This window comes from Lipophrys pholis (assembly GCF_963383615.2).
Source record: "Lipophrys pholis genome assembly, chromosome: 10".
Classification (NCBI taxonomy): domain Eukaryota; kingdom Metazoa; phylum Chordata; class Actinopteri; order Blenniiformes; family Blenniidae; genus Lipophrys; species Lipophrys pholis.
This window is the reverse complement of record NC_137640.1, coordinates 9,800,942-9,825,717: the sequence shown is the minus strand read 5'-3', so window position 1 is coordinate 9,825,717 and position 24,776 is coordinate 9,800,942. Positions and strand designations below refer to the sequence as shown.

The 24,776-nt window shown below is 43.0% G+C and overlaps 3 protein-coding genes across 5 annotated transcripts; 2 read left to right on the top strand and 1 right to left on the bottom strand.

Moving 5' to 3' along the window:
* The first annotated feature begins 237 nt into the window (after positions 1-237).
* LOC308115458 (ras-related protein Rab-11B-like) lies at positions 238-4,668 on the top strand. The gene is made up of 5 exons (XM_080472994.1): positions 238-436; positions 1,983-2,178; positions 2,501-2,694; positions 2,963-3,043; positions 3,128-4,668. The coding sequence occupies exons 1-5, from the start codon at positions 397-399 to the stop codon at positions 3,271-3,273; spliced, it is 657 nt and encodes a 218-aa protein (XP_080329120.1). The 5' UTR covers positions 238-396; the 3' UTR covers positions 3,274-4,668.
* A 1,434-nt stretch (positions 4,669-6,102) lies between these two features.
* On the top strand, positions 6,103-15,883 carry marchf2 (membrane-associated ring finger (C3HC4) 2). 3 transcript variants are annotated; one of them, XM_080474070.1, is made up of 5 exons: positions 6,103-6,456; positions 10,749-11,034; positions 11,443-11,638; positions 11,932-12,141; positions 12,228-15,883. In XM_080474070.1, exons 2-5 carry the CDS (start codon positions 10,844-10,846, stop codon positions 12,384-12,386), a joined length of 756 nt encoding a protein of 251 aa, XP_080330196.1. In that variant the 5' UTR covers positions 6,103-6,456; positions 10,749-10,843; the 3' UTR covers positions 12,387-15,883. The 3 variants fall into 3 exon arrangements, with proteins under 3 accessions (XP_080330196.1, XP_080330194.1, XP_080330195.1); XM_080474068.1 differs by having other exon boundaries at positions 6,180-6,456; positions 11,443-11,647; positions 12,228-13,239; XM_080474069.1 differs by lacking the exon at positions 6,103-6,456 and adding an exon at positions 10,487-10,534 and having other exon boundaries at positions 11,443-11,647; positions 12,228-13,239.
* Positions 15,884-18,269: 2,386 nt separating this feature from the next.
* On the bottom strand, positions 18,270-23,572 carry LOC308115284 (ras-related protein Rab-11B-like). Its single transcript, XM_080472715.1, has 5 exons — positions 23,378-23,572; positions 21,934-22,129; positions 20,214-20,407; positions 20,030-20,110; positions 18,270-18,942 (listed from the first exon to the last, which is right to left on the bottom strand). Exons 1-5 carry the CDS (start codon positions 23,415-23,417, stop codon positions 18,797-18,799), a joined length of 657 nt encoding a protein of 218 aa, XP_080328841.1. The 5' UTR covers positions 23,418-23,572; the 3' UTR covers positions 18,270-18,796.
* Between the last annotated feature and the right edge of the window lie 1,204 nt (positions 23,573-24,776).

The following is a 24,776-nucleotide window of genomic DNA, read 5'->3' as shown; positions in this document are numbered from 1 at the left end:
TATGAAGAAAGGTGGGGGGGAAAAACAGTATGGAGTTTCTTCCCTTCACTAAGTCATTGTGCAACAGTGCATATTTGAAAATATAACTCACTGGCATGTTACTCAATATATAAGCAGAGGAATCCACGTAGGGAGAACAAAGGGTGTAATAGCGCGTCGTGCTGTCTCTTCTGCGCGGCGATTGGTCAATATTTTCACCAAACGTTTCTGATTGGCTGATGTATCTGTCAATCATTCAGATTAGCGTCCCCATTGGACCAACCGGACGTTCCTTCACTCACATGCTTGTGGCCTGGTTGGGAGGAAGGCGGTGTCTGGAGAGCTGCCGGCGGTGGACGGGCTGCTTGTTTTCGTTTTTTCGGGGAAGCTACAAAAGTGTGAAAACTCTCGGCGACGATGGGGAATCGAGACGACGAATACGACTACTTGTTCAAAGGTACGCTCTCTCTCATCCGCGGGCGGTTGAACAACAGCGGCTCGGCTCTCTGTCACGGCTCGACGGCGGCAGGAGGAACCGATAAAGGAAGTCCCATGAAAGTGGGACGTTGGAGCTAAAGTTGGCTCAACTCACAGCAAAAGTGGCGAACCGGGTAACCGGAGAGCTGCTTTGGAACGAGCTGCCGGTCGTTGTTTATCCACTGTCCACTGCTTGTGTCGGCGTGTCCTCGGCTGTGGACACTTTATCCAGAGGTTGGCGGTAGAGCGTCGAGCGAGTCGCGTCGCTGCACAAGTAGCTGCATAAGTAGCTAGCTCGCTAATGGCTTAGCTTCTGTTTAGAGATAAACCCCAGAGACCACCTGACCCGTTTCTATACAAACTCGTAACTCACAGCTGGCCCTCTATCGATTCGTAATCGGGGTGACATATTCAAACGAAAAGTCAACCAGCAGCTGCGCTCGAGGAAACCAAATCCTGACGAGTTACCTGGAGTTAGCGTTAGCTGGCTAGGTAGCTTCATGACTCCAGAGCTTTGCTTTTTTAAAAAACATTTTACACCAAAAAATCAGGCGTGGAGCAAATATAGTCACTCTGTAGTGAAGTGTTGCTGGATTTCTCTCTCTGACTTATCAGTAAACAGCATGTGGCGTCTAAACGCTGTTTAGTCGTGCAATACGATTCCTCGTTGAATTAATATTGGATATAAATGTAAACACTGAGGTGGCATTAAAGAAGTATTAACTGTGTGTGAATGGAAATGTTGAAGATTGGCATAAATGTCATATGTTGCAACCTTATTCTTTCACATCACTCATCGTTTTTAAAGAAGACATGTTTTGTCAGCCACTGTATCAACAAACAAACAAAAAATCAACTTTCCTGCAGCACAGCTTACATCTAACACAACTGTAAATCTTTGCATTGATTTTTGGAAGCATGGTGCACCTTGTAACTGCAGGACTTTGGATGAAAACAGCATTGAGGTGCTTCATTGCTGTTATCACTATGCATTAATTTCTCTAAGCTGGTCATGTTGCACATGCAAAGAGAAACACACAAAGATTTTGTCACCTACGATTTGTAATTTCCTCCCGATTTTTGTGCCACTGGCAGCTTGAAAGAGGTTTACAAACACAATGATGTAGTTTGTAGGGAAATCCATAAAGGAAACTCTGCTCAAGTTTTTCTGAGTGAGAACATTTAGCTGGAGGGGCCAGGTACAGCTGATTCAGACATGAGATGGAGGATATGATGGACAAAAAACATTGAGGATGGAGCTGCAAGCCAGGAAGAGAAGAGGAAGATCCAGTGGTGGAGCTTATTTGGAAAAGACTGAGCATGGTGGCATGTGCTGACCAATGAAGAAAGCAGCCAAAAGACATAGAAGATGTATATGTAGTTTACAATAATGTTTATTGTCCTCAAATCTCACAGTCACTGAAAAATAGTGACAATAGCTTCAGCCTCAAACATCACTGCTTATTAATTTCAGCAGTGTGATCGAGTTTCTCCTTGTGTTTTTGTTTTTTCCCTGTAACTTCTAGTTGTTCTCATCGGAGACTCCGGAGTGGGGAAGAGTAACCTGCTGTCCCGCTTCACCAGAAATGAGTTCAACCTGGAGAGCAAGAGCACCATCGGCGTGGAGTTCGCCACCCGCAGCATCCAGGTGGACGGCAAGACGATAAAAGCTCAGATCTGGGACACGGCCGGACAGGAGCGCTACAGAGCAATCACCTCCGCGTGAGTCTGACGTGTTATGTGCAGTGTCTACTGTCATTATTATTATTATTATTATTATTATTATTATAGGGTTTACATTACAAGGTTTATCTGTGGCGGGCTGACCACCAGCTGTTTGGCATGCAAGTCTGAGACTCTCCGGCACACAAATTCTATCTTGAATGTAACTTTTTGGGTGAATACAATACAAACAAAAAGTGTACGTGGAAAGTATATTCTTTTGTTTGTAGTAGATGTTCAAGACCTGTCTGATGTTGTTGGCATTGCCACAATATTCATTGCGTCATTGTTAAAAACATTTTCATTGGTTTGTTGCGCTCAGGTATTACCGCGGCGCGGTCGGGGCTCTCCTAGTTTACGACATCGCCAAGCACCTGACGTACGAGAACGTGGAGCGCTGGCTGAAGGAGCTGAGGGACCACGCCGACAACAACATCGTCATCATGCTGGTGGGAAACAAGAGCGACCTCCGCCACCTCCGAGCCGTGCCCACCGACGAGGCCCGAGCGTTCGCAGGTGATTAGGAAAGAATGGCATGTTTAATGTCGTCATAAATATTCAGATTGAAGTTATTATTTGATTCATCTGTAGTCGATACTTTATTCATTCTAATCCTCCCGACTCTTAAACAATAAGGAAAAACAATGCTTTAATGACATAAAATGCTTTTATAGGTTGAAACACTGCAGGACAGGACTTAGAGGAGCTAAATTAAAATGTTTTAATTTATAAAACATGTTTGTGTCTCTCTTTTCTTTTTTCTTTTTTTTAAATACAACCTCAGAAAAAAACACTCTTTCGTTTATTGAAACTTCGGCCTTGGACTCCACGAATGTAGAAGAAGCATTCAAGAATATTCTCACAGGTAAGAAAAACAAAATGCAACTGCATAAAGCTCACTGGAAACGAGCCATGAGATCGGAATAAATTGTCATTTTCTCTATCTTAGAAATCTACCGCATCGTATCCCAGAAACAAATATCGGACCGATCCGGGCACGATGATTCTCCAGGCAACAACGTGGTGGACATCAGCGTCCCTCCCACCATGGACGGGCAGAAGGGCAACAAACTTCCATGCTGCCAAAGCCTGTGAAGCTGATGTGTTACTTTTCCCTGTGTGACTTCTTGTCGGTCTTCCTTCTTCTTACTCTACTTTACTCCTACTGTCAGCACGCTCCTTGTGGGTTCAGAAGTCCTTGACAACAAGACTCTTATATGTGACATTCCTCTCCGCTGCTTTTCCTCCTCTGATTTCAGACAAACTTGTCTAAGATACATTACAGCCTCGTGGCAGCTCGGGGACAAGAGTGAAGCCGGTCTTAAAACTGTAGTGAACTGCAATCTCTCTCATCCACTAGATGATCCCATTGACCCATTCCTTTTGAAGCAATGGTGAGGGATCAGTCAGCCTGCTTTTCGTCACTCCCAAGTTTTCTCTGCTCGGCTCTTCTTTTTTTTTTCCCCACAGCCTGTGTGGAGACTAATGATCCGCCACATTGGAGTCTCAGTTTCATGTGTAGTTGACCTGATTCTGCCTGTCTCTCGCAGTACGGGCGTCGAAAAGGAGATGAGTGGAAGCTACATTTGGAGTACGGATGTGTGGACTGTCTGGAGTTTCTGGCTCCTGCTTTCATTTTAATTATTTTTTTTTTTCTCTCTCTTTGAGCCCTGTGCCTACTGTGGCATGAAATTGGCATGAGCCAGGCACCACACTGGTTGTGATTGACTGATTCAATACGGGCAAATGTGAAACTAAATGATGCATTTTTATTTGTGTGTGTGAATCATGGTGCACAGACATACCAAAGGAAACAAATGCAATCAAAATCTTCTGTTTGAGGATTTCTGCTTAAGATTGCAGGCGATTGCTCTCAATGGCAAACCAGGCCAGGCTGTTAGCGGGAAGTGTGTAGTGCTCTATTGGAGAGATGTTCTTTGAAATTGTTTTGTGCGTTTAATTCTTGTGAAATCAGCCTCTTGTTTCTCTCTCGATGTGTCTCAGGTCACGACTCAAGCCGTTTCACAAGGACCACGTTTGCACTAATGTCCAGTGATTTCAATAAAATGTATCGCTTTCAAATTTAAAAGCAATACATCCTTTCCATGCGACACTTTGCTGTTTGTTGTGAAGGAAACGGTGTTGATAAAAACAAAAAAAAGCTGTTTTTCTTGTTCTGGACTGATGCACCTCCTGCTGGTGTTGGAAGGCGTTTCTTTATCTGAGAACATTTTGAATTCACTCCAGAAACCTTTAAGGTTGTTCACTGAAAAAAATGTATAGTAAAAAAAAATTTTAATGGATGAAATGCCTTCTCTCACCCGTCTGGTAGAAACGCTTTCATGAATGATTTATTCCGCTATATTACCTCTCTTGTGATATTTCAAATTACTCTGAATTGTTTGTGTTAATTCGGCAATTCCAAACTTGTTTTGCTACTTTTGCTTTACAGAATATATGTCAAAGCATAAATAAACTTGATCCACATGGTGGTAACAGCAGACTGAGTGATCCTTGGATGCCTCTTTATTCTGTTTATCCTGGCAAGAGTATTACTGCCACCTACTGGCCAAACTCTGAAACGCTTACTGTGTGTAAGAATGACTACTTTATAAACTATTCCAAAGATTAACGTTGATGTGCAGCATCTTTATTTGTAAAGCAAGTGTAACAAATGTGGAATAGTATCTATTCCTCTAATGTCTCAAGGTTTTAAACTTGTTCCAGCTTTGTAGTGATTTGCGTTTCAGAGGTTCCCTAAAACATGTCAGTGTTTAGGGATTTCTGTTTAGATGCGCTTGAAATTAAAGTAAAATTGAAAGTAATGCCTGCAAAGAGTATGTGTGAAACTCTCTGAACATGTTGTTTGAAGATAACTTTCCCTGGAGGCAAAAGGAAAATCCTTTGACTATTGACTTCCTGCTCCACCACTGGGAGGCGATGACTGTCACTGCTGAAGAACTTACTGCGACTACACTCAACCACATCAACCTATCACATGTAGGCCATATATATTTTATTTTAATAGTTATAAACTTTATGGAGCACTTTCCACGAACAGTTACTAAATGCTTTACGCTGTATAAACAAAAACAGCAGAAAATAATTCTCACGTTTGAAAATAAATGATTGGTTTTTTTTTTACATTTACCTTTTAGCATTCTTAGCACAACAAAGGTTTGTGGACAAATACTGAATTAAGATTTTAAAGAGTACCTAAAAATGCACTGTCAGATTTAATATTTAATAATTGAGTAATATCTGTTTTTGTACCTTCACTGCTCTCTATGATTAAAAGTAAAATAGATTGCATGATGTGTCATTTACTTAACTTCCTGTAAAATCACTAAAATACTCAGAGTATGCATAAAAGTGCACGTATCCCTAAATACTACTTAGAGAACTGTATTTATGTTTTTTGACTTCTAATCCTATGATTGAAAGTGACAAACGTACACGGTGTAAAATTTGCTGGAACCGCTTATTGAGAAAAACCTCAAATTAAATTGGTCAAAACTGGCGACAGTAACGTGAGTATTTGTAAATATTCGTTACAAATACAATCATTTATGAATTACTTCTCCCTGTGTCGATTGAGAGCAAAAACTACATGGTGTGAAAATAACTTTGAGTTTTAATAATTACATAATGGAAAACATATTTAATGTTTTAGTGCTTCATGAGGCTAATGTGAGTATCCGTTACCTCCTCTGCTATGTGACCGTTACAGTAATTAGTATCAGTTACAGCAACATGAGTATTTGTTACATCCTCTGATGTGACAGTTACAATAATGAGTATTCGTTACAGTAACGTCAGTCACCTGCTCTGGCGTGTGTAGCGAGTTAGCGTAAACAGTTTGAGTGCGCGCGCGCGCGTGCGGATATTTGTGGGTGCTCGCTCCTCCTCCTCCTCCTCCTCCTCTCGGTTCTCTTTTGTTTTTCCCAGTCACAGTCTAAACTGCCCCGGCTTGTGTTTTGCTTCCGTCCGGCCGCCCCGTCTCCCTCACAGCGGCGGCAGACGGCCGAGGATGAGCCTGCGGGTTGTGTTTGGAGCCCGGGGAGAGAGTCCAGAGGCCGGACCGCTGTGTGCTTTCAGCCGGGAGAGCTGAGGCGGCGCTGGGCTGCTCGGCATTAGCATTAGCATTAGCTGACACAGCTGGACGGGAGCTCTTTATTCACACGGACGAGAGGAGGGGGGGGGGGAGACATGGAGGCAGGAGGACTCGTCTTCGGGGTTCTGAGCCCCGCTGCTGGACACTGAAGAGGAGCACGGGAGGTGAGTGAATACTCTTTATCGTTCTTTCCTTCCAGACCGACAGCGGGCGGCTCGCCGCAGCTACAGACAGCTAACAACACAGCAGCCCGCAGCGTCTGTAGGACAATGGAACCAGACAGGAAACCAAACGACTCTAATGTGTCTGTGTCTGTCTGCGGGTTCACGTCTTCAAAATGCCTCAAAGCAGAAACATCCTCCCCCCCAAAAAAGGGCTAATTTACACCGTCAGGTTCATTGTGTTGGTCTGACACAACTCCAGACAGTTGTCTGGCTGCAACATCTGTGTGCAGCTGTAAACCCAAGTTCACTGGGAAAGTACCTGAGCAAATGTTCATTTAGTGTCACGTGGTTATATTTACTTGTACAGTCTTTACAATGAATATATTATGCAACGGCATGTAAAAAATATTGTGAAGTTTATTATTATGTCAGTTATACACAATTAATACAATGTTAAACGATTAAATCATTCAGAAAACACATTTTACTATAGCAACTGGTTCAAAAATATGTAATTTAACAATTTGACTTATTATATTGATGATTTTCATGACTTGAAAATATAGAATATAGAGCCTGGAGAGTTCTGCTAATGTGTAATAAATATATAATACATGGCATGTCCTCCATTAAATGTACAGTTTCTACTGTATTTTCATTTTATTAAGGGGGGGGGGGCTGTATAATGCAATGTGACATTCACCTCTTTGTCTTCAAAATTCTGCTCATTTATGCCTCTACAGACCACATGTGCAACACCATCCCTTTGTTTACGTGCACTCTTTGTTGAGAACACAGTAATGAGTGGATTTAGCTGTTGTCTTATTTGGGGGGGGGGGGCACTCTTTGTTTATCTGGGTCAGGGATTGTGCTTCTTAATCGAAGCCTGATGCTGTATCAGTGTGCAGTCATAACAACACGGGAGTACTTTGCCTCTAAGCTGAATGGGATGAGATCTCCTCTCAACTGGGAAACAAAGTTTATTTTACAGGCCTGACGGGACTTCATCAGATAAAGGATTCACCAAATTGAGGTGTGTGCGGTAGAGGAACGAAGAAATTACAAACATTCGCATTGCTGTAATTGCTTTTTTGCTATTTCTATGACTGTTTTTAAAACTTCAAGTTTCTAATTTAACCCATACTTGAGTACGTTTTGCACCATGTCGTCTACTTTGCTGATTTTAAAATCACAACTTGTTCACTGAGTACGTGCACACATTGAATCAATATTCAAACAAATTCGTCCGCATGTTTGGAGCCATTAACTTTATTATTCTTGAACAGGATAAAATATCACTTTAATGTAGCAGAGCGTCATTTGTATACACGTCATTGTGTGAGAAATGCGCGTTGAATGTCGAAACTTTTACTGCATTCATGAGTGACTGTAAAATGGAAAACGTCCCACTTCCCAGGACTGAATGTTGTGTAAATATGAACTTCCCACAGTGAGTTTCTTAGTGCTTCCAGAGTTCACAATAATGTGCTTGTGCTTCATGTGTCTGAAGAATTCGGTTCTAACAAACTTTTTATAACAAGCGTCAATTGAATCAATTGTCTGCTGTTGAAAATACTAGATAGCTGTAGTAGTTTCCCAGAAAAGTACTTTATACTTGAGTAGGTTTGGAACAGCAGTATCTTTGTTTGTATTTGAATACAATTTAAACAATCCATTAATAGTTGTACACAAGTACAAATCTTTAGTTTCTTTACATTCGGGACAGAGTTATATCAACATGCCACATCACAGATATCTGTATTGTTGAAATGGGCTTCAAAACGGCGTCTTTTATTCTGAAAAGCCCCAAAACCAGCTCCACTGCCTGGAGGAAAAAAAAAATCACTTAATTTGCCCCCGAGGGCAATTTCAAAGACACACAAGGCTCAGACCATTAAGGTAGGTAAGGCACTAAAAAACAGTGGCAGACTTTTTTACACCCTGGAAAAGAAACCTTAAAGAGAAACTTTTAAATATATGTTTTCCTTCTATTTATTGTGACGTTCTGTGCTCAAGACTTCACCCCAAATATATATTATCATGGTAAAGTGACTTGAGCTTTTGATTGTGTAGTGAGGGCTGTTACTTCTAAGTGCGAGGCTTCGCTGTTAATTAGATGTTTTTGAGAAACATGCTCTGTGCTTTCTCTTGAGTGTTTTTAACTAGAACTACATCTTTAACTACATTCACTTTGTATTGATTATTTTATTAGTAATTAAACTGTTTTGGAGGATGTGTGATGAGGATGTGTTTACAATGTAATGTGACAGAAGTCAGTTAAAAATATCAAACAGCCTTTCTTGATACAGTCAGTCCAACTTTATCACTGTAGAAGCTTTCATGCAGGTGAATACGGTTCAGTTATGCACAAATAAAACCCAAGATAAAACAAAAAGAAGTTTTTAAGCATTAAACAAAGGGAAATGAAGGCGAGAGTATTGGGATTGAATATAAAAAAAACTTTATTAATAATCCCGTCTGGCAAGCTCTATATAGGAAATGGTGAAATTAGAACTAAACAATAAATGTTGATAACTACAGAAAATTTAATTTGAAAATTGTTTTTAAATAGTTGTTTTCCTGGAAGTGATTGTTGTTTTTGCTGATGCAAAGATTCTGAAAACAACACCATATATACTTAATGACCAGATGCTCATAATGCCTTTTAACCTCTATATATGTACATAGACTGAATTCTAAAGTGAAAATCCTTGTCCTCTGCATGTTGAATGGCCTGTTTATAAACCACAGTGGTGAGTAAATGAGCTTATTCTGGTTTGGCTGTACTTCTGTGGTTTAGCAGTGAACAGGCAGACTTCATCCTTCTAACTCATGAACTACCCGTGACCAATGCACAAGAATGAGTGGCTTGTTAATTTATTAAAAGGATAATAGTAGCATCGTTGTTTTGCAATAGAATTTCCTTTACGTGGGGTGGAATTAATCGTCTCGGAGACAGGATACTGAACTTTGTCTCTTCGTTCTTCTCTGGTCATGGATGTCTTATCCAATGAAATGGCTCCATTCTGCTCAGAAGGGTCCATTCGTAATCGATGGACAGCTGCACGACAGCACCAATTTACCGACAGCAGGACCAATGTGCTACAGGCTGCGGCACATTTAGCCGAATGTCTCTTATCGTTGGTTTGGGGGGGGGGGGGGGTTATCTGAGGGGAGGCAGCTGTTTATCAGCCCGCTGCACATCACACTCTCTCTGTCGATGGATTAACAGCCGCTCTCTGCAAACTGGCCCTCCAGAACCACGGCTTCCTTGCAAATGACTGAAAGGCTTTCTAGATCATTTCACTTCGTCTCAAACCGCACAAATGAAGTGGCACAGGAAACAGACGAAGTGACTCACAACACCAGAATTATGAGCAAATGAGAGGCAGGATCTATTTCTTTATAACATTCTTTTTAAGGAAGCTTGTGTGTTTTTCATTCTTTGGTGAAGCAAAAAAAAAAGAAAAGACATTTGTTTTTACTGAAAGAAACTTTTGTATTTTGCATGGGGCCGTAAACGTCATCATAACCTTTAAAAACATTTGATATAGCTGATGAAGCCTAGTTACACTTTCTACACTTGAGTTTCACAATGTTTATTTGTTAAAGTTTTAATTCTAGGATTACTGTAAGTACGGCAAATTACTGACAGCCGTGTCAGTGGAGTGAAAGAAGCTCAATATGCTTAATATCCCTGAAAGGGAATTACACGTTTGTCCCGGCACGTCATAATTCTACTTACATTCAAGCCTCGATATCATAATGTGTTGGAAACATAAAAACACAACCGAATACGTGAACTGATAACAATTTATGTTGAGTTTTGCACCAATGCTGCAGGCATGTTGTCTGATCTTGCGGTGGATCTCTGGAGGAAGTTCTGTATGCATGTCACACCACACCTGCTCCAGATTCATACAACAATCTTCAGATAAAATTGCAAAATTTTTGTTCCAATGCACAAACAGTTGAGACAGTTGGGAGCTGTCACAGGCATACAGGGTCTGTCCTCAGTTCGGCCGCCATCTTTTTCACCAGAGACCAAACCCACTGGAGTTCCGGACCAGGCTGAAGGGTCGTTACTTGCACTTCTTTAATTCGAGGAAACTAAGTTGAAAGAAGTTCAAATTAGTTTGAGACACCCACAAGAACTATGAAACTATTTTGTGAAAAGAAAAGTTGCAACATATTGTAAAGTCAAGTCAAAATCCTGCAGCTCACACGAGATAAGGGATGTATTGATTCTCATGAAGTACATTTTCTGTCTCCAATCGTCTGTTCCTCCACAGAAACCTCATCGGCCTGTTGAAGGCAGAGCGTGTCTGCGGTTCCCTCCTCCGGTTGTCCCTCGCTTCGATCTGAAAGGCGTCCGTAGTGTGTAACCATGACAACAGGCGGGTGTTGCCACCTGCCTGGCTCTCTGTGTGACTGTGCCAGCACCCCCGGTCTGTGGAAGAGCGTGGAGGAAGGCGGCGGCGGCGGTGGCGAGGGGTGCCAGGCGCTCTACGTCACCCAGGTCACGGCCATAGACGGACGGCTGCTGTCGTCGGTGCTCAAACCCATGAGCGCCCAGAGGTGAGGCAGTGAGACCATGGCCTGTTTTGACCGTCACACTTTTGATCTGGGCTGAAGTTAGTTTACCAAGTGTCACTCAGAAGCGTGTTTGTCAAACGGTGGGTCGCGACCACATATTCATACATTTTCCCCCATTTGTTTGGATTTTTCTTGTAAAAATAAATAGCAGTTTCGCCATATTTAAGAACATAAAGACATACTGTACTTGCAGGTAACTTTTATCTCACCTGTTGCGTTTCCGATGTCTTTCCTTCACATTGTTGTTATTTTATTTGAAGCACACGTATGAACTTCTGGTTACTTCTCATGAAAACAGACATAATGACACTCGTGCTTAATGACTCACCCCTGCGTTTTGCATAAAGCTGTACTCTGGCTTTGTTCCTAAAATCTTTGATTTCTTCTCAGCGATGGACCGATCTGTCGTATTTGTCACGAAGGGGGGAGCAGCGAGGGCCTCCTCTCGCCTTGCGACTGCACAGGCACACTGGGCACGGTGCACCAGAGCTGCTTGGAGAAGTGGCTGTCGTCTTCCAACACCAGCTACTGCGAGCTCTGCCACACCGAGTTCAGCATCGAGCGTCGACCGAGACCCCTCACAGAGGTAACAAAGGTCAATGCTCGTCGCCTCGTCTGCATCAGTCGCTCTTCTCGTCCTCCTTTTGTGTGTGTGTGTGTGTGTGTGTGTGTGTGTGTGTGTGTGTGTGTGTGTGTGTGTGTGTGTGTGTGTGTGTGTGTGTGTGTGTGTGTGTGTGTGTGTGTGTGTGTGTGTGTGTGTGTGTGTGTGTGTGTGTGTGTGTGTGTGTGTGTGTGTGTGTTTTCTCTTCCTGCTTGCTTGCTCTCTTGTGTGGCGTCGCAGTGTCGTCGTCCGGCTTCACCTCCGCCTCTTTCCCACAGTGGCTGCGGGACCCCGGCCCCCGTAACGAGAAGAGGACGATCTTCTGTGACATGGTGTGCTTCTTGTTCATCACACCTCTGGCAGCCATCTCCGGCTGGCTGTGCCTGAGGGGCGCTCAGGATCACCTCCACCTGGGGAGCTGGCTGCAGTCCGTGGGCCTCATCGCCCTCACCATCGCCCTCTTCACCATCTACGTCCTGTGGACCCTGGTAAACGTCCACGTCAAACCTGATTGTGACGCCGCCGCGGCTGTGGTGGAGAAGTGTGACTTAAACCTCTCTCGTCCCCCCCTCAGGTGTCATTTCGCTACCACTGTCAGCTCTACTCCGAGTGGAGGAGAACCAATCAAAAGGTCCGTCTGCTCATTCCGCAAGCCAAGGAGTCTAACTCTTCCCAGCATTCCTTGCTCTCGACCAAACTATCGAAGAAGTCGGCCAATGAGAGTATAGTATGAGAGCACGTGGAGATGCTTGCTGGTGATGGCGTTGATGCCCGCTGCAGAGACTGAAAAGAAGCACTCCTGGGCTTTTTTCTTTGCTTTCTTGCATATTCTTTCATTACGTCGTCATTACAATTTTTTTGTGCCACCGTACATTTTTTTTTTTATCGTCAGACCGTCTGTGGGTGCAGAAACCAACATATTTGACTGGAGTCTGCATCTCCTGATGCCTCGTTCTCATAGAGGAACAGCAGAATGGATCAGCAGGGGGACACGTGCGGAAACGTCCACAGAGAGACGAATACAGGCTCATCGTCCGGTGACCTTGAACCAACACTGAGGGCGAAATACCAGATGGTCAACTTCATCAAGGGTTGTGAAATGTCAGGAGTGTAGCGATAAGAACTGCAGCCATGTAGCATGCGGACATACATTCATCTACTTCGGCCTTCCAGTTTCTGCGGGAAGCCGCCCATCAAGGAGCTCTTTAACTATCGTGTGATCACATATAAATCTGGCAAATAGACATTTGGCCAACGTGTGATGAAACTTTAAAGGTAATCCTGAGTTTCTCTTTATCTCCATGAGTTTGGACATTCAAGAACAGGTGGCTGCATAACAGTAATAAAGCCAGAGATTGTGCATTAAGCCACTGTGGAGGTGGAGCTCTTCGCCAACGCGCACAGTCGAGTGTGCAGGCAGCAGCGTTTTCTGGGATTCTTTTTATTTAGTTTTTACTCTTTTTAAACCACTCAGAGTAAGTCAGTCTTTTACTATTGACAGCAGCAGCAGTTATCAGCACTTATGAGTTGCTCATTATTTTTATATAGATGGATTAAAAAAAGCTATGTTTTTGTGACTCTGGCACATTACTGACGTTGCCTGTTGAAAGACTTTTTTTTTTTTTTTTTTTTTTCACATTTATTTGCACATTTTGTGTGAATTTCTGTCCATTAATCAGTTTAAGACAAGTCCAAGTGTTGCTGTCTGATAAAAGTCAGCGTCTCAGTCGGGGACCTTTTAATGCCGCAAGCGTGGACATTTTGATGTTACTGACCGTCGGGGTGTTTTTCCATCCGCTTGGTGCATCTTCTGGAACAAATCCTTTGCGGTCGGCGCCGCAGCAGCACGCACAAGCTGCAGAGGGGGTTCGGTCTCCAGACTTCCAGCTCAGAGCACCGGGTTTATTTCGTCAATCCACGTCATTTAGACTCGGGGCGGACGGTTACTTGCTCCTCACACGCACTGCGGGCGAAGTTGAAGATGAAAACAAATAACGTGCAGCATTGAGGAAAACCTGCAGGCCCTTTAATCTTTGGGGCCTGATGAAGATCATCAGCTTCACCGCAGTGGCTGTAAACAGTGCAAACGTCAATTCTCTGTGACAATTATCTGTTTGATAGACTTTTAATTTATTGTTGCTCTATTTTAAAACCAAATAAGTTTGTTTTGTTTTAGTTTTTTTTTTTTGACAATCAGTTTGACCCTGCTTTAGTTTTATGAATTGATTTTCATCCATTCATTTTTCAGTTTCCTGAGGACGTATGTATACGTTGCAGATGCATCTTAAAAAAAACATCTAATCCCAAAAGGTCATTTTGTTTTTCTCAATTTAATCAAAACTGTGAAACTTAATACAACTATGCTAAAGATTTAAAGCTTTTTTTTTGTTCAGTTTTTTTTTTTTTTTTGCTGCAATTTACAATATTTCAAAATATTAAATATAATATATGTATTTTTTGGGAAGGGAACCAAAGTCCATAATTATCACAATTAAAATATGAATTAAATGCTTCAAATCATAAGATACGAGTGGAGAAATGATGATCTATTTTTTTTGAGATGCACCTGTGTTGTTTATAGAAGTGAAAACAATGCAAGCTTCTCTGTTTGGTTTTCATTTATTATGACACGATTTTTTATTTATTTTACAACAAACTGTTGTTGTTGGGTTTTTTTACCGTCTGCCTTTGGGCAACTTTGACCAAATGATCGCAGCCACACAGCGCAGCAACACGCAACCTCCTCGCACAGGACAGGTGTGCCTCAAAAAAGTGGTTTTTCACCCTCATAATTTCTTATACACAAAGAAACATCTATATATTCTGGAGTTGTTACACACAAACTGAAACATTTAATTCCACTTTGTGTTTTATTCTTTATCATTTTAGCTTCTAGGTCATAAAAATCACAAACAGTATATCCAAAAAAAAAGATCATATTTATTCCTGCTTTATTCAGCCAGACGCCTCAATTAACACACGTCCTGAGTTTTTATAGAAAGTAAAGACATTTCTTTAGATGCACCTGTAAAGAGGGAATTGAAAACCGTGGAAAGGAAAGGACAATTAACTGGCTGACTTGTTTATTCGCTGTGACTAAATTAAATCCCAAATCAGTTCTTTTTATTAAACGTTTTACAATCAGTTCTATACGTTGACCTCGTTTCATTGTTATGAAGTGATTTTCATCAGTTTTCTCTTTGTAAATACCGACAGTACGTCTCTCATGCTGTCAAGTGGCCAGAACCTTCTATCGTGACCATCGCATGTTTTACCGACGCCTTTCTTTTAAACCGCGTCTTTACTTTAGAACAATCGGACCTGGGCAGTGATGTACCGGTACCTCAACCAGATTTCGAGGTCTCGAGACGCGAGTGTGTTTTTAATGAGGCGACTCGCTCTTCTCAGGACAGTTTGAAGACGAGTTCTCAAGAGTTTCTTTTTTTGTGTCTCCGCTGCAACTGTTTCTCTCTCGTGTTGGAGCTGCAGGGAGAAACGCTGACTCAGGACATTTGCTGGAAGACTTTGACAGCAGCGGCCTTACCGGGACCCCGCGGCCCCCGGAAGCCGTCGTCTGTCTCCGGCCTCCTGTTTACACACTGTGGTTCCTTTGGCTCGGGTCGGGCTGCCCTACATACTGCCCCAGTTCAACATTTGCTTGTTTTTAACCGATCGCAGAACAAAGGATTATATCCTGCGACGCTGCCTTGCAGCTGACGGGCTCATCTGCTTTACGGGCTTATGAGTCATTTGATCATCTGCGTGTTTACTGTTTGTCATACGTCAGCCTTTAACTCCGGGAAGTACTGAGATGTCGGAAACAAGTTGGGAGATTAATATTGGTGTCTTGGGAGTGTGTGCTTGGACTTCACATTAGTGCTACGAAACGTCAAAAAAACACAAACAGTCTCCCCAAAGAACCTCTCATTGAATCTTTTTTTTTTTAAAACATCCACTGGCAGAGATTTTAAATAATTGTTTTCTAACATTTATCCGCCTCTTATATTGTCGTTTTAACATGTTTGTGATCTTTGAATTCTTAACGTCTGTCGTCACAGGCCACATCGTGTGTCGATCTGTGTCGTTTGTACTTTATGTTGCGTTTTCACGCGTTTGGATGCGACGGTGTTTATGGCGTGCCGTGGAAAACAAAAGAAAAGATGTCCTCATCAGAAGTCCTGGTGCCTGCAATCAGCCAAGTATTGTTTGCAAAGCAAATAAAAGAATATAATCATGAGTTGTGAGAGTTGCTTTGTCTGGGATTCCCCTCTAACATGGAGGGGGGGGGGGGGGGGGGGGGGGGGGGGACTATTTGGGGGCCTAAAGGATCAAAGGTTGGAAGCCTCTGCTCTACGACAGTGGAGGACACCCTCTGTGTGTTTGATATGGCTGCTTACAGATCATCCTCTTAGTCCAAATGTTATTACTTTGAGCATGTTTTTGTTCATGAACTCACTAATCCCAATGAAAAACAAACCTTTATTTATTTTTTTCTAAGGTTTCTCCTGGACAGACTATCCTCATCTGGTCCTCTGAATTCTGCATAAGCAGCTTAGTTAGTGAAAAACACACACACACACACACAAGTTCAATATATTCCATATGCTGTCTCTGCAAATATCTAGTCTCCCAAGAAAGAAAACAAATGTAAACATGTTTCATTTAGTAATTCAGGGTGATTTAAATCTAAGCTGCTCCATAATCTTCAAGAATGATTACGTTGGAGTCTTTCTACATAAACTCAAAAGGTAGGATTGTACATTCAGCCGAATCAATGACAATAATAAAACAAGAAGCAGCTCATGTTTTCCCTCAAGCCAATGTACGAGAGGCATTCTTACCGAAGCGTATTGTATTTACGTGAAAAAATTTAAATCGACTCTGTTTTTCCTGAATTAATTACATAATTATCTCATAATTCTAAGATAAATATGTCAGAATTATAAGGAAGAAATTTTTTTTTTTTAACTTTTTATTAAAAAAAGGGCAAATAAAACTGGCTAAACTTGAGCGATGCCTGTTTCCTACAATGCTTGGAATAACACCCCACTGTCCCATGTTTTAACATAGCCAATTTTTTTTCTTCAGAAAACATCTCATAAATTCAGAAAAAACAGAACCAATTTTTTTTAATAATTCCTTTTTTCTCATAATTCAGAAAAACAGATTTTTTTATTTTTTCAGAAAACCGTTATCTCATAAATTCAGAAAAACAGCCCAAAAATGTTTTATAATTAATTGGTTCTTGTGGTGCACTTGTAGCTCACGTCAGGGTCACCAATGTGGAAGCCGTGAAAGAGGAGACGGACAGAGTTGTCGAGTCGTTTTTCTTTAGTGCTTCACACCGCAGGACAGTAGACCTGTCGAACATTTCACCCGTGACATCACCGCACTTCCTCCTTTAACACCTACCGCATCACCAACACACACCCCACACGTCACCGACACACCCCTTCCACTCTGAATGAGAGAACCTCCCTCAAGGTGCACCTCATTCTCATAATTACGAGATAATTATGTCATTAATTCAGAAAAACAAAGTACATTTTATTTTTTTCATGTGAATGCAATGTATGCTTTACGCAATACGTACATTCCTTTTAAACTTGCTTTGGATTGATCTTCTGAATTTCCCGAAAACCTCCCAACTCGAACTGGGAGAGAATTTAGAATTTGCAGGGAAGTTTTCTCCTTTTATGGTGCAGTGGTTCGCACCGTCGCCTCACATTTGCATGCTCTCGCTGAGCGTGGCTTTCCACAGCCCAAAATCCATCCATTTCAGGGTCCAACAAAGGATTTGTGTTATTAAAGCCTCTCTTGATGATTGTGGTCTCGGGCAGGTGGCCAGTCCATCACAGCACAACCACAGAGAGACAGTCACACCTACAGGCAATTTATAGTCGTTAAACTAAAAGTTTTAGGAATGGAGTGTCGAGACAAACTCGACACGTAGAGTCTCCCAAAATCACCCTGGGCTCGAACCGAGGAAATTATTGGTATGAGCGAAGCGTACAAACCACTGCACCACTGTGCCGCCTCAGCACTGAATCCTAGTCCATAAGATATTCCTGAAAAACAACAGATAAGCGCCGCGATGGAAAGAACACTGGCGCTACTGTTACATCACTTTAACTGCACGCTAAGAAAAGTCCTGTCGGTAAAAACAAAAACACTGGAGAAACCTGAGAAAACCCAGGGAGAAGGTACAAACCACACACAAGGTTCTAGAGCACCAGACTCAAACAAGGGGTGCTTCTTTTTTTTTATTTTTAACTGTGTTAAACTCCACAACAAAATAAAGTTATTGACAATGAAAACTGATCAAAGAGTCTAAATATGACATTAAACTATCTTCATACTCAGGAGCAACTTTTTAAAAAAGACAAAGTCCCTCAAAGGAAGCTTACCAGAAATATTACTTAGTTTCTACGTGGTTAATCTATTACTTCCCCCCCCCTGGCCAGCAGTACCATTTAGACAAAGTGAAGCATCCGACAATGGAGGTATGAACAACCTCAACAGTACTTGAGTCGATGTTTAATAAAGAAAATTTATCAAATTGCAAACTTAAAAAAAAAAGAAGAAAAAGTTAAGAGACGTGAAAACAGTCAACAAACCAGTTCAGTCAAGAGTTTTATTGTAAATTACAGTTCTTCAACTGAGAGTAAAACGATGACAAACCTAAGCCAAATCTTCAATAAATACATAATGAGGATATTCTTGGCATGATGTCTTAGCTGATGTAAGAGGGGAGCAAGAACCACACTGGCAAACTCATAATACTGCTTCACCTGCTCGGAGTGTCTGTCTGTGGTTTAGTTACACAGCACCATCTAGTGGTGGCTGCTGAAATGTGTCTCACAAGTTTTTAGAACAACTCTAGTGGGCAGGGTCCTTCACACCGACTCCACTGATCGAGCGACATAAAGGCTTCTGAAGGTTTTTTTTCTTTCGTGGCAGCGAGAGCAGAGTGACTTCAAATGTACGATATAAAACAGAAAGGTAGAAAAAAAAAAAGAAAAAAAAGGGGTGGGGGGGGGGGGGTACAGTGACGAGGGAGTTGGCCGTGAGCAGAGCTACAGAGGGGAAAGTGCACAGCTGATGTGGTTGGCGAAGTGAAGGTGGAGGAGAGGACGAGCGCCGTCACAGACTCTGGCAGCACTGGAGTTTGTTGCCCTTCTGCCCGTCGGTGGTTGGAGGGACGCTGATGTCCACCACGTTGTTGCCCGGAGACTCGTCGTGTGCAGATCTGTCCGCTATCTGCTTCTGTGAGACAATGCGGTAGATTTCTGAGGACAAACAGGAGAAAGAAGGAAAAAAAAGAGTGAAGACCTTCATACATCTAACGAGCACAGACTTGTTAAAGGCTTTTTCAATACTTTTTTTTTTGTTGTTTTTTTTTAGTTTTGTGACATTTTAAAGTTAAGATAAATAAACAACGAGATCCATTTACTCATATGATTTTGGAAACTGTGAAATGGGTCAAAGTGACAAAATATTGAGCATTTTATGGTTAAAAAAAAAAAAAATCCTAAAACCCCTAAATGTAATATTTGTCTCACCGGCTGTCACCATCCCGTCACGTCCTATAAACTATATGATGGAAGAGTTATTAGAACCATGAACATTAGTTTTATACATTTACTCTCAGTAACGATCTATTCCTCTCAATAAAATAAATAAAAATAAGAATAGCACAAAGGGTAAGTCATTTAGTGTTTGGTAGATTATTTATTGGATATCGTTCCACTGTTGACAAGCCTCTGTAACTTTGGAAGTGACATGCGTTTGTTGGACGAGCAGCAGAACGGTGTGAGTTTTCCAAATCTTCTCCGCTTAAACCGAATCTTTTCTCTGCTCTTGGCGCGTTGGGCCGCGCTGCAGTGTCGTGAACTTTCCCTCACAATGACAACGTCCCCGTTTCCGATCCAGGATTAGGATCCTTCCTGTGGAGGAGGTTTGCATGTTCTTCCTGTGCCTGCAGGGCTTTCTCTGTAAAAGGGGTGTGAATGAGACCGTCTGTCCCTCTGGGTTTGTGTCTGTGACTTTGTTTAGAAGATCGAGGGATTTATCTTTATCCTGCCTTATATTCAAACCAGATCGCTGGAGGGACCTCAGGTATAGTTTGAAAATCAAGGAGCGAATAAATGAACAAAAATAGGACCAATGGCCATGTCGCTCACTGGACCTTCCAAACGGACGAATCTACGGAAATCTTTTTTTTGGGGGGGGACGGGACGATAGCAGTGACACATATTATGCCTTTGGCAAATTAGAAAAAAAAAAAAAGTTAGACCATTTTTGAGGCATCACAATCAAACACAACCAAACAGGTTGTAAACCTCCTGACGTTGGACGGACGGTGCATTTTCCCACCTGATAAAATGTTCTTGAACGCCTCCTCAACGTTCGTGGAGTCCAGCGCTGAAGTTTCGATGAACGACAGCGTGTTTTTCTCTGACGTTGGGGGGGTGGAGAGGGACGAAAAAAGGATTCGACAACGTGAGTCAGTGTTCGGACACGTCGCGCGACTCGACTACAACACCCGAGCGCGGTTCACCTGCGAACGCTCGGGCCTCGTCGGTGGGCACGGCTCGGAGGTGGCGGAGGTCGCTCTTGTTTCCCACCAGCATGATGACGATGTTGTTGTCGGCGTGGTCCCTCAGCTCCTTCAGCCAGCGCTCCACGTTCTCGTACGTCAGGTGCTTGGCGATGTCGTAGACTAGGAGAGCCCCGACCGCGCCGCGGTAATACCTTGAGGGCAGAGAACAGGAACGTGTGAGGAATTTAAAACGTGCCATTAGAAAACCCGACGGGTTCTACGTACATAAACATCCCAGACAGAAAAGATGTGTGTGTTTAAAGCGTTATTGTGCAGCCGTGGTTCCTTATATAAGTTACAGAGCTGATAAAGAAAGGGGAAACAGTGTTCATGTGAAAAAACACTTTGGAAGCATTTCACATGATCCGCCATGCTCATTGCTCCTCCATTCACTCACACACGTGTACAAGTACTGCAGTTTTACAGCAGTGGTGGCCAATGCGGTGTCCACAAGCAGCTCCAGGGATGTGGGGGGGGGAAACAGCCACCATAGATGAAACCTAATGGAACCGTATTGTTCCGAACTGAGACGAAGAGACTTTAAAGTTTTTCAACAACTTCATACAGAGGTCTCAGAGGTCCAACAACTTTATGTATTCAAAGTGTATTTCCCTAAATGCAGCGCCGGTCCTGAATCTCAGAGTCTAAAAGTCCCTCTGGGGAGCTCTACGGAGAACCGGCTCTGCAACACAATCTGACCCAGGAGAGGCTCTGAAAGAGGTTCAGAGTCTGCGGCTGCAGCAGGACGATTCAGAATGGTTATTTAGAAATACTGCGTTTTTGATTTATGTTACTTCGTTTGGTCGGATGTGTTGCTGCAGTTTCAACAATTCAGCTAACGCTAGCTCCTGCTAACTGTGAGGTCACTGCTACGGTTTTTTCATGTTAGATTGAATTTATTCAGTAAATCAGTAAGTCTTCATCTCCCGGTGGTGAGGGTGAACGTGAGCATCCTCTACCAGAGGGAGTGGTTATTTCCCCGCATGAGGTCATAAAGGGAAAAATCTCAAAAATGAGCACATATTTGTTAAAAAGTGGAGGAGACGACAGACCGTCTTCACTTCTGGGGTCTCATCCACAGACTGTGTGGACATATATTACTGGTAGAAAACCATTTTTAAGTCAATGTTGCATAACGTGGGACCTTTAATGACGTTTACATTCATTAGTTTCTCACCTTGGTCAATCACTGCTGATCAAGGCCAGAACCGCTTCACACAAAGAAGCAACTTCACTTGGTACGTTTGAGACAAGTCGCTCTTCATTCTACTCATCATCACGCTTGATTTGAGAAAGAAGAGCCTCTCACCCAATAATACCTAGGTAAAAACATTTCAGATATAGAAATGACACTTTTCTATCAAACAGTTTGCTGATAGAGTTTTGAATTTACTCATTGAGATAAACTTTTGAAGCTTTAAGTGAATTTGACAGATTGTTTATTGGGAGAAATGCTTTTTATGAAGTTCTGCGTGGGGTTTGGGGGAGTCCCCCATAAATGAAACTACTAGTTTCCATATTCATGCTTGCTTTGTTTTGTAATACTCCTCCCTTGTATGACTGAAAGACGTAACCTGAGACGTTTGGAGTTTAGAGGGTTTCCTTGTGGGAGAATTGAATTGGAACATTTACAAACGAGTGTTCGTGTGTAAATCTCCCTACGACACGTCAGACTCACGCGGAGGTGATTGCTCTGTAGCGCTCCTGTCCGGCCGTGTCCCAGATCTGAGCTTTTATCGTCTTGCCGTCCACCTGGATGCTGCGGGTGGCGAACTCCACGCCGATGGTGCTCTTGCTCTCCAGGTTGAACTCATTTCTGGTGAAGCGGGACAGCAGGTTACTCTTCCCCACTCCGGAGTCTCCGATGAGAACAACTAGGGACAAAGCAGGAAGGTGACACTCGGGACGTCTACAAGACTGGAAACACTAGCTCTCGCATTCCAGCGGTTACCGTGTGACCAGGAGGCGCGTCACGCTCGACTGCGGGTTGACGTAAAGCAACGGGATGACCGTGAGCCGCCCACGTCAACGCTGCAGTCGCACACACTGGAGTCCTGGCTGCGCTCAGCCAAAGTGAAAGTGCTGACAAGCCGTTTCCGATCTGCACAAGCGGAATCCTGATCAGAGTTTGCCCTGGTGGGACTCGGGCAGGAAGAAGCTGCCAATACGCTGCTTTCTGGGAATCTGACTCAACAGTTTCTCAAGGCCTCCCGTTCCTGTGACGCTGGTGCGAATCCTCACTATCTCAATCTCTGGCAGCCACACTGGACCAGACCATGTTTTCATACGAGATAAAAAAAAAAAGATGTTTACTTTACAGTGAGATCTTCCAAGTGGTGCAAAAACAAATCTTTAAGGACGTGCAAAAGGAAAAAAAAAATTTAATAATGTGACCAATCCGTCTGATTTTTAAATTCCATTTTAAAGAGAGTAGATTTAAAGTCTGGGAATCGAAGATTGCATAACTATATTCAAGTTTTAATTTGGTGGTTTGAAAAGCTGAGGACCCTGAACTCCTGTCATGTGACCAGAGACTCAGCGATCACTCTCAGGTCAGACTGTTTGATGAAGAAACTCCAAACTAAAAGTCCTTCCACAGAGAGTTTCCTCTTTTTTCGGTCACCTGCACACAGTTTCCCCCCTCAGGTTTACTCAGCTCCACCACAAAGGGAACTCGTCGTATCAATCACATTTATCTGATTTCATAATGAAAAAAAACAGCCCCGGAGTGGCTATCAATACTTTATAAGTGACCACTTCTAATATTTCCCACTTTAGTCAGAACTCCATCTGTTCGACGAGCTGCTCGCGCTGGTCCATCCCCACACACAACGCCCTACTTTCTCAAACATCTGTGAACAAGACTAAAACTAATCTTGGACACGAGTCCAGCCGCAGCGCCGTGGAATCGCAGGTAAAGTGGGGGTTTATCACACAAGTTGAGTGAAATGAGGCGAACGCGGCAGCAGCTCCACACCAGCCCCCCCTTCCCTCCCCCGATAGCCGCAGCTAACCGCCGCCGCCGCCAGCTGATGTTACGCCGCAGCTAGCAGGCTAACTCCGGCGGAGGTAGACACTCCGCCCCGCTGCGCTCCGCCGCGCCGCGCCGCTCCTCCGCTCACCTTTGAACAAGAAGTCATACTCGTCGTCTCTGTTCCCCATGGCCTCGCCTCACACGGTCACCTCCTGCCCGGAGATCGCAGTGACGAGAGGAAATCGGTCCCTGCCCTGCGGACCAGGGTGGTGGTGAGCCAAGATGACAGGAGACAATGCGCACATTGCGCAGGAGGAGCGCGCGACCACGTGACTTTGTGCGTGCGCGTGCGCGCGTGCGTGTGCGTCCAAGACCACTTTGTCCTTTGGATTTCGCAACACATGTACTGATATATTACTGATTTTAACAAGTTTAACATTAATAGTGTCTTCAAATTTCAGTCAGTCTTGGGTATTATTTACTGCGGCCTTTTGTACACATTGGCAACATGTTGCCGCAAGTTGTTTCTAACCTGTACACACTGATCAATATCCATCCATCCATCCATCATCCGTCCATCCATCCATCCATCCATCCATCATCCATCCATCCATCCATCCATTCAGCCATCCAGTCATCCATCCATCCATCCATCCATCCAGCCATCCAGTCATCCAGTCATCCATCCATCCAGTCATCCAGCCATCCAGTGCAGGTCCACAGGGCACTGATTCAATCCCAGTTGACTGTGGTTGAGGGCAGGATGGACCATAGAGCAACACAGAGAGAAAACCACACAGAAGAATTATAAAACTATTCACATTAAACTTTATGACAGCTATAGTTGTTATGATAGAGAATTCACTATCCAAAGCCCTGCTCACAAATGTAATTTCACAAAGTAACACATTCACACACAGGTGAACAAAACAAAAAGAGGCCTTGCACCAGGAAGAAGTGAGCCAGGAGACTGTTTAATTAAAACAATACTTTTTTTTTTTAACCTTTTACTATCCTGAAATGGCTAAACATAAGATGACTGTGTCAAATTGTAAAGACAAAGCTACCAAACACAAAAAACCCAGAACAACAACAATGCAAATTTTACTGTTCAGATTTACGAATGGATCTGAAATAGTACAGTTTCCCAGCCTTTTTCAGGCTCTTATTTCTATTTACACAGTTTTGTACCCCCCCCACCCCATCCCCCACCACCACCACCACCACCCCCCAAACACATACACACGCAATTAGAGCTGTCCGTGGTGCTGAATCAAATCTAATGTCCGCAGAGACATAATTGGGTTGTTTTTGCCCTTTTTGATGACTATATTAAAGATATGTTCAAGCAGACAGAGACTGTCGTCAGTGGTGCCGGTGTGATGCAGTCCTAAGCATTCACTATTTCCACCTTTATACAACCGCTGCTACAATTGGAAAATGATAAAATCCTCTTTTATATAAAATTATTTTTTCTGAAGCAACTAGGTTAACTGACGTTTCTAATGTCTAATGTCACATTGCTTAAGTTGTGCTAAATTACAAGA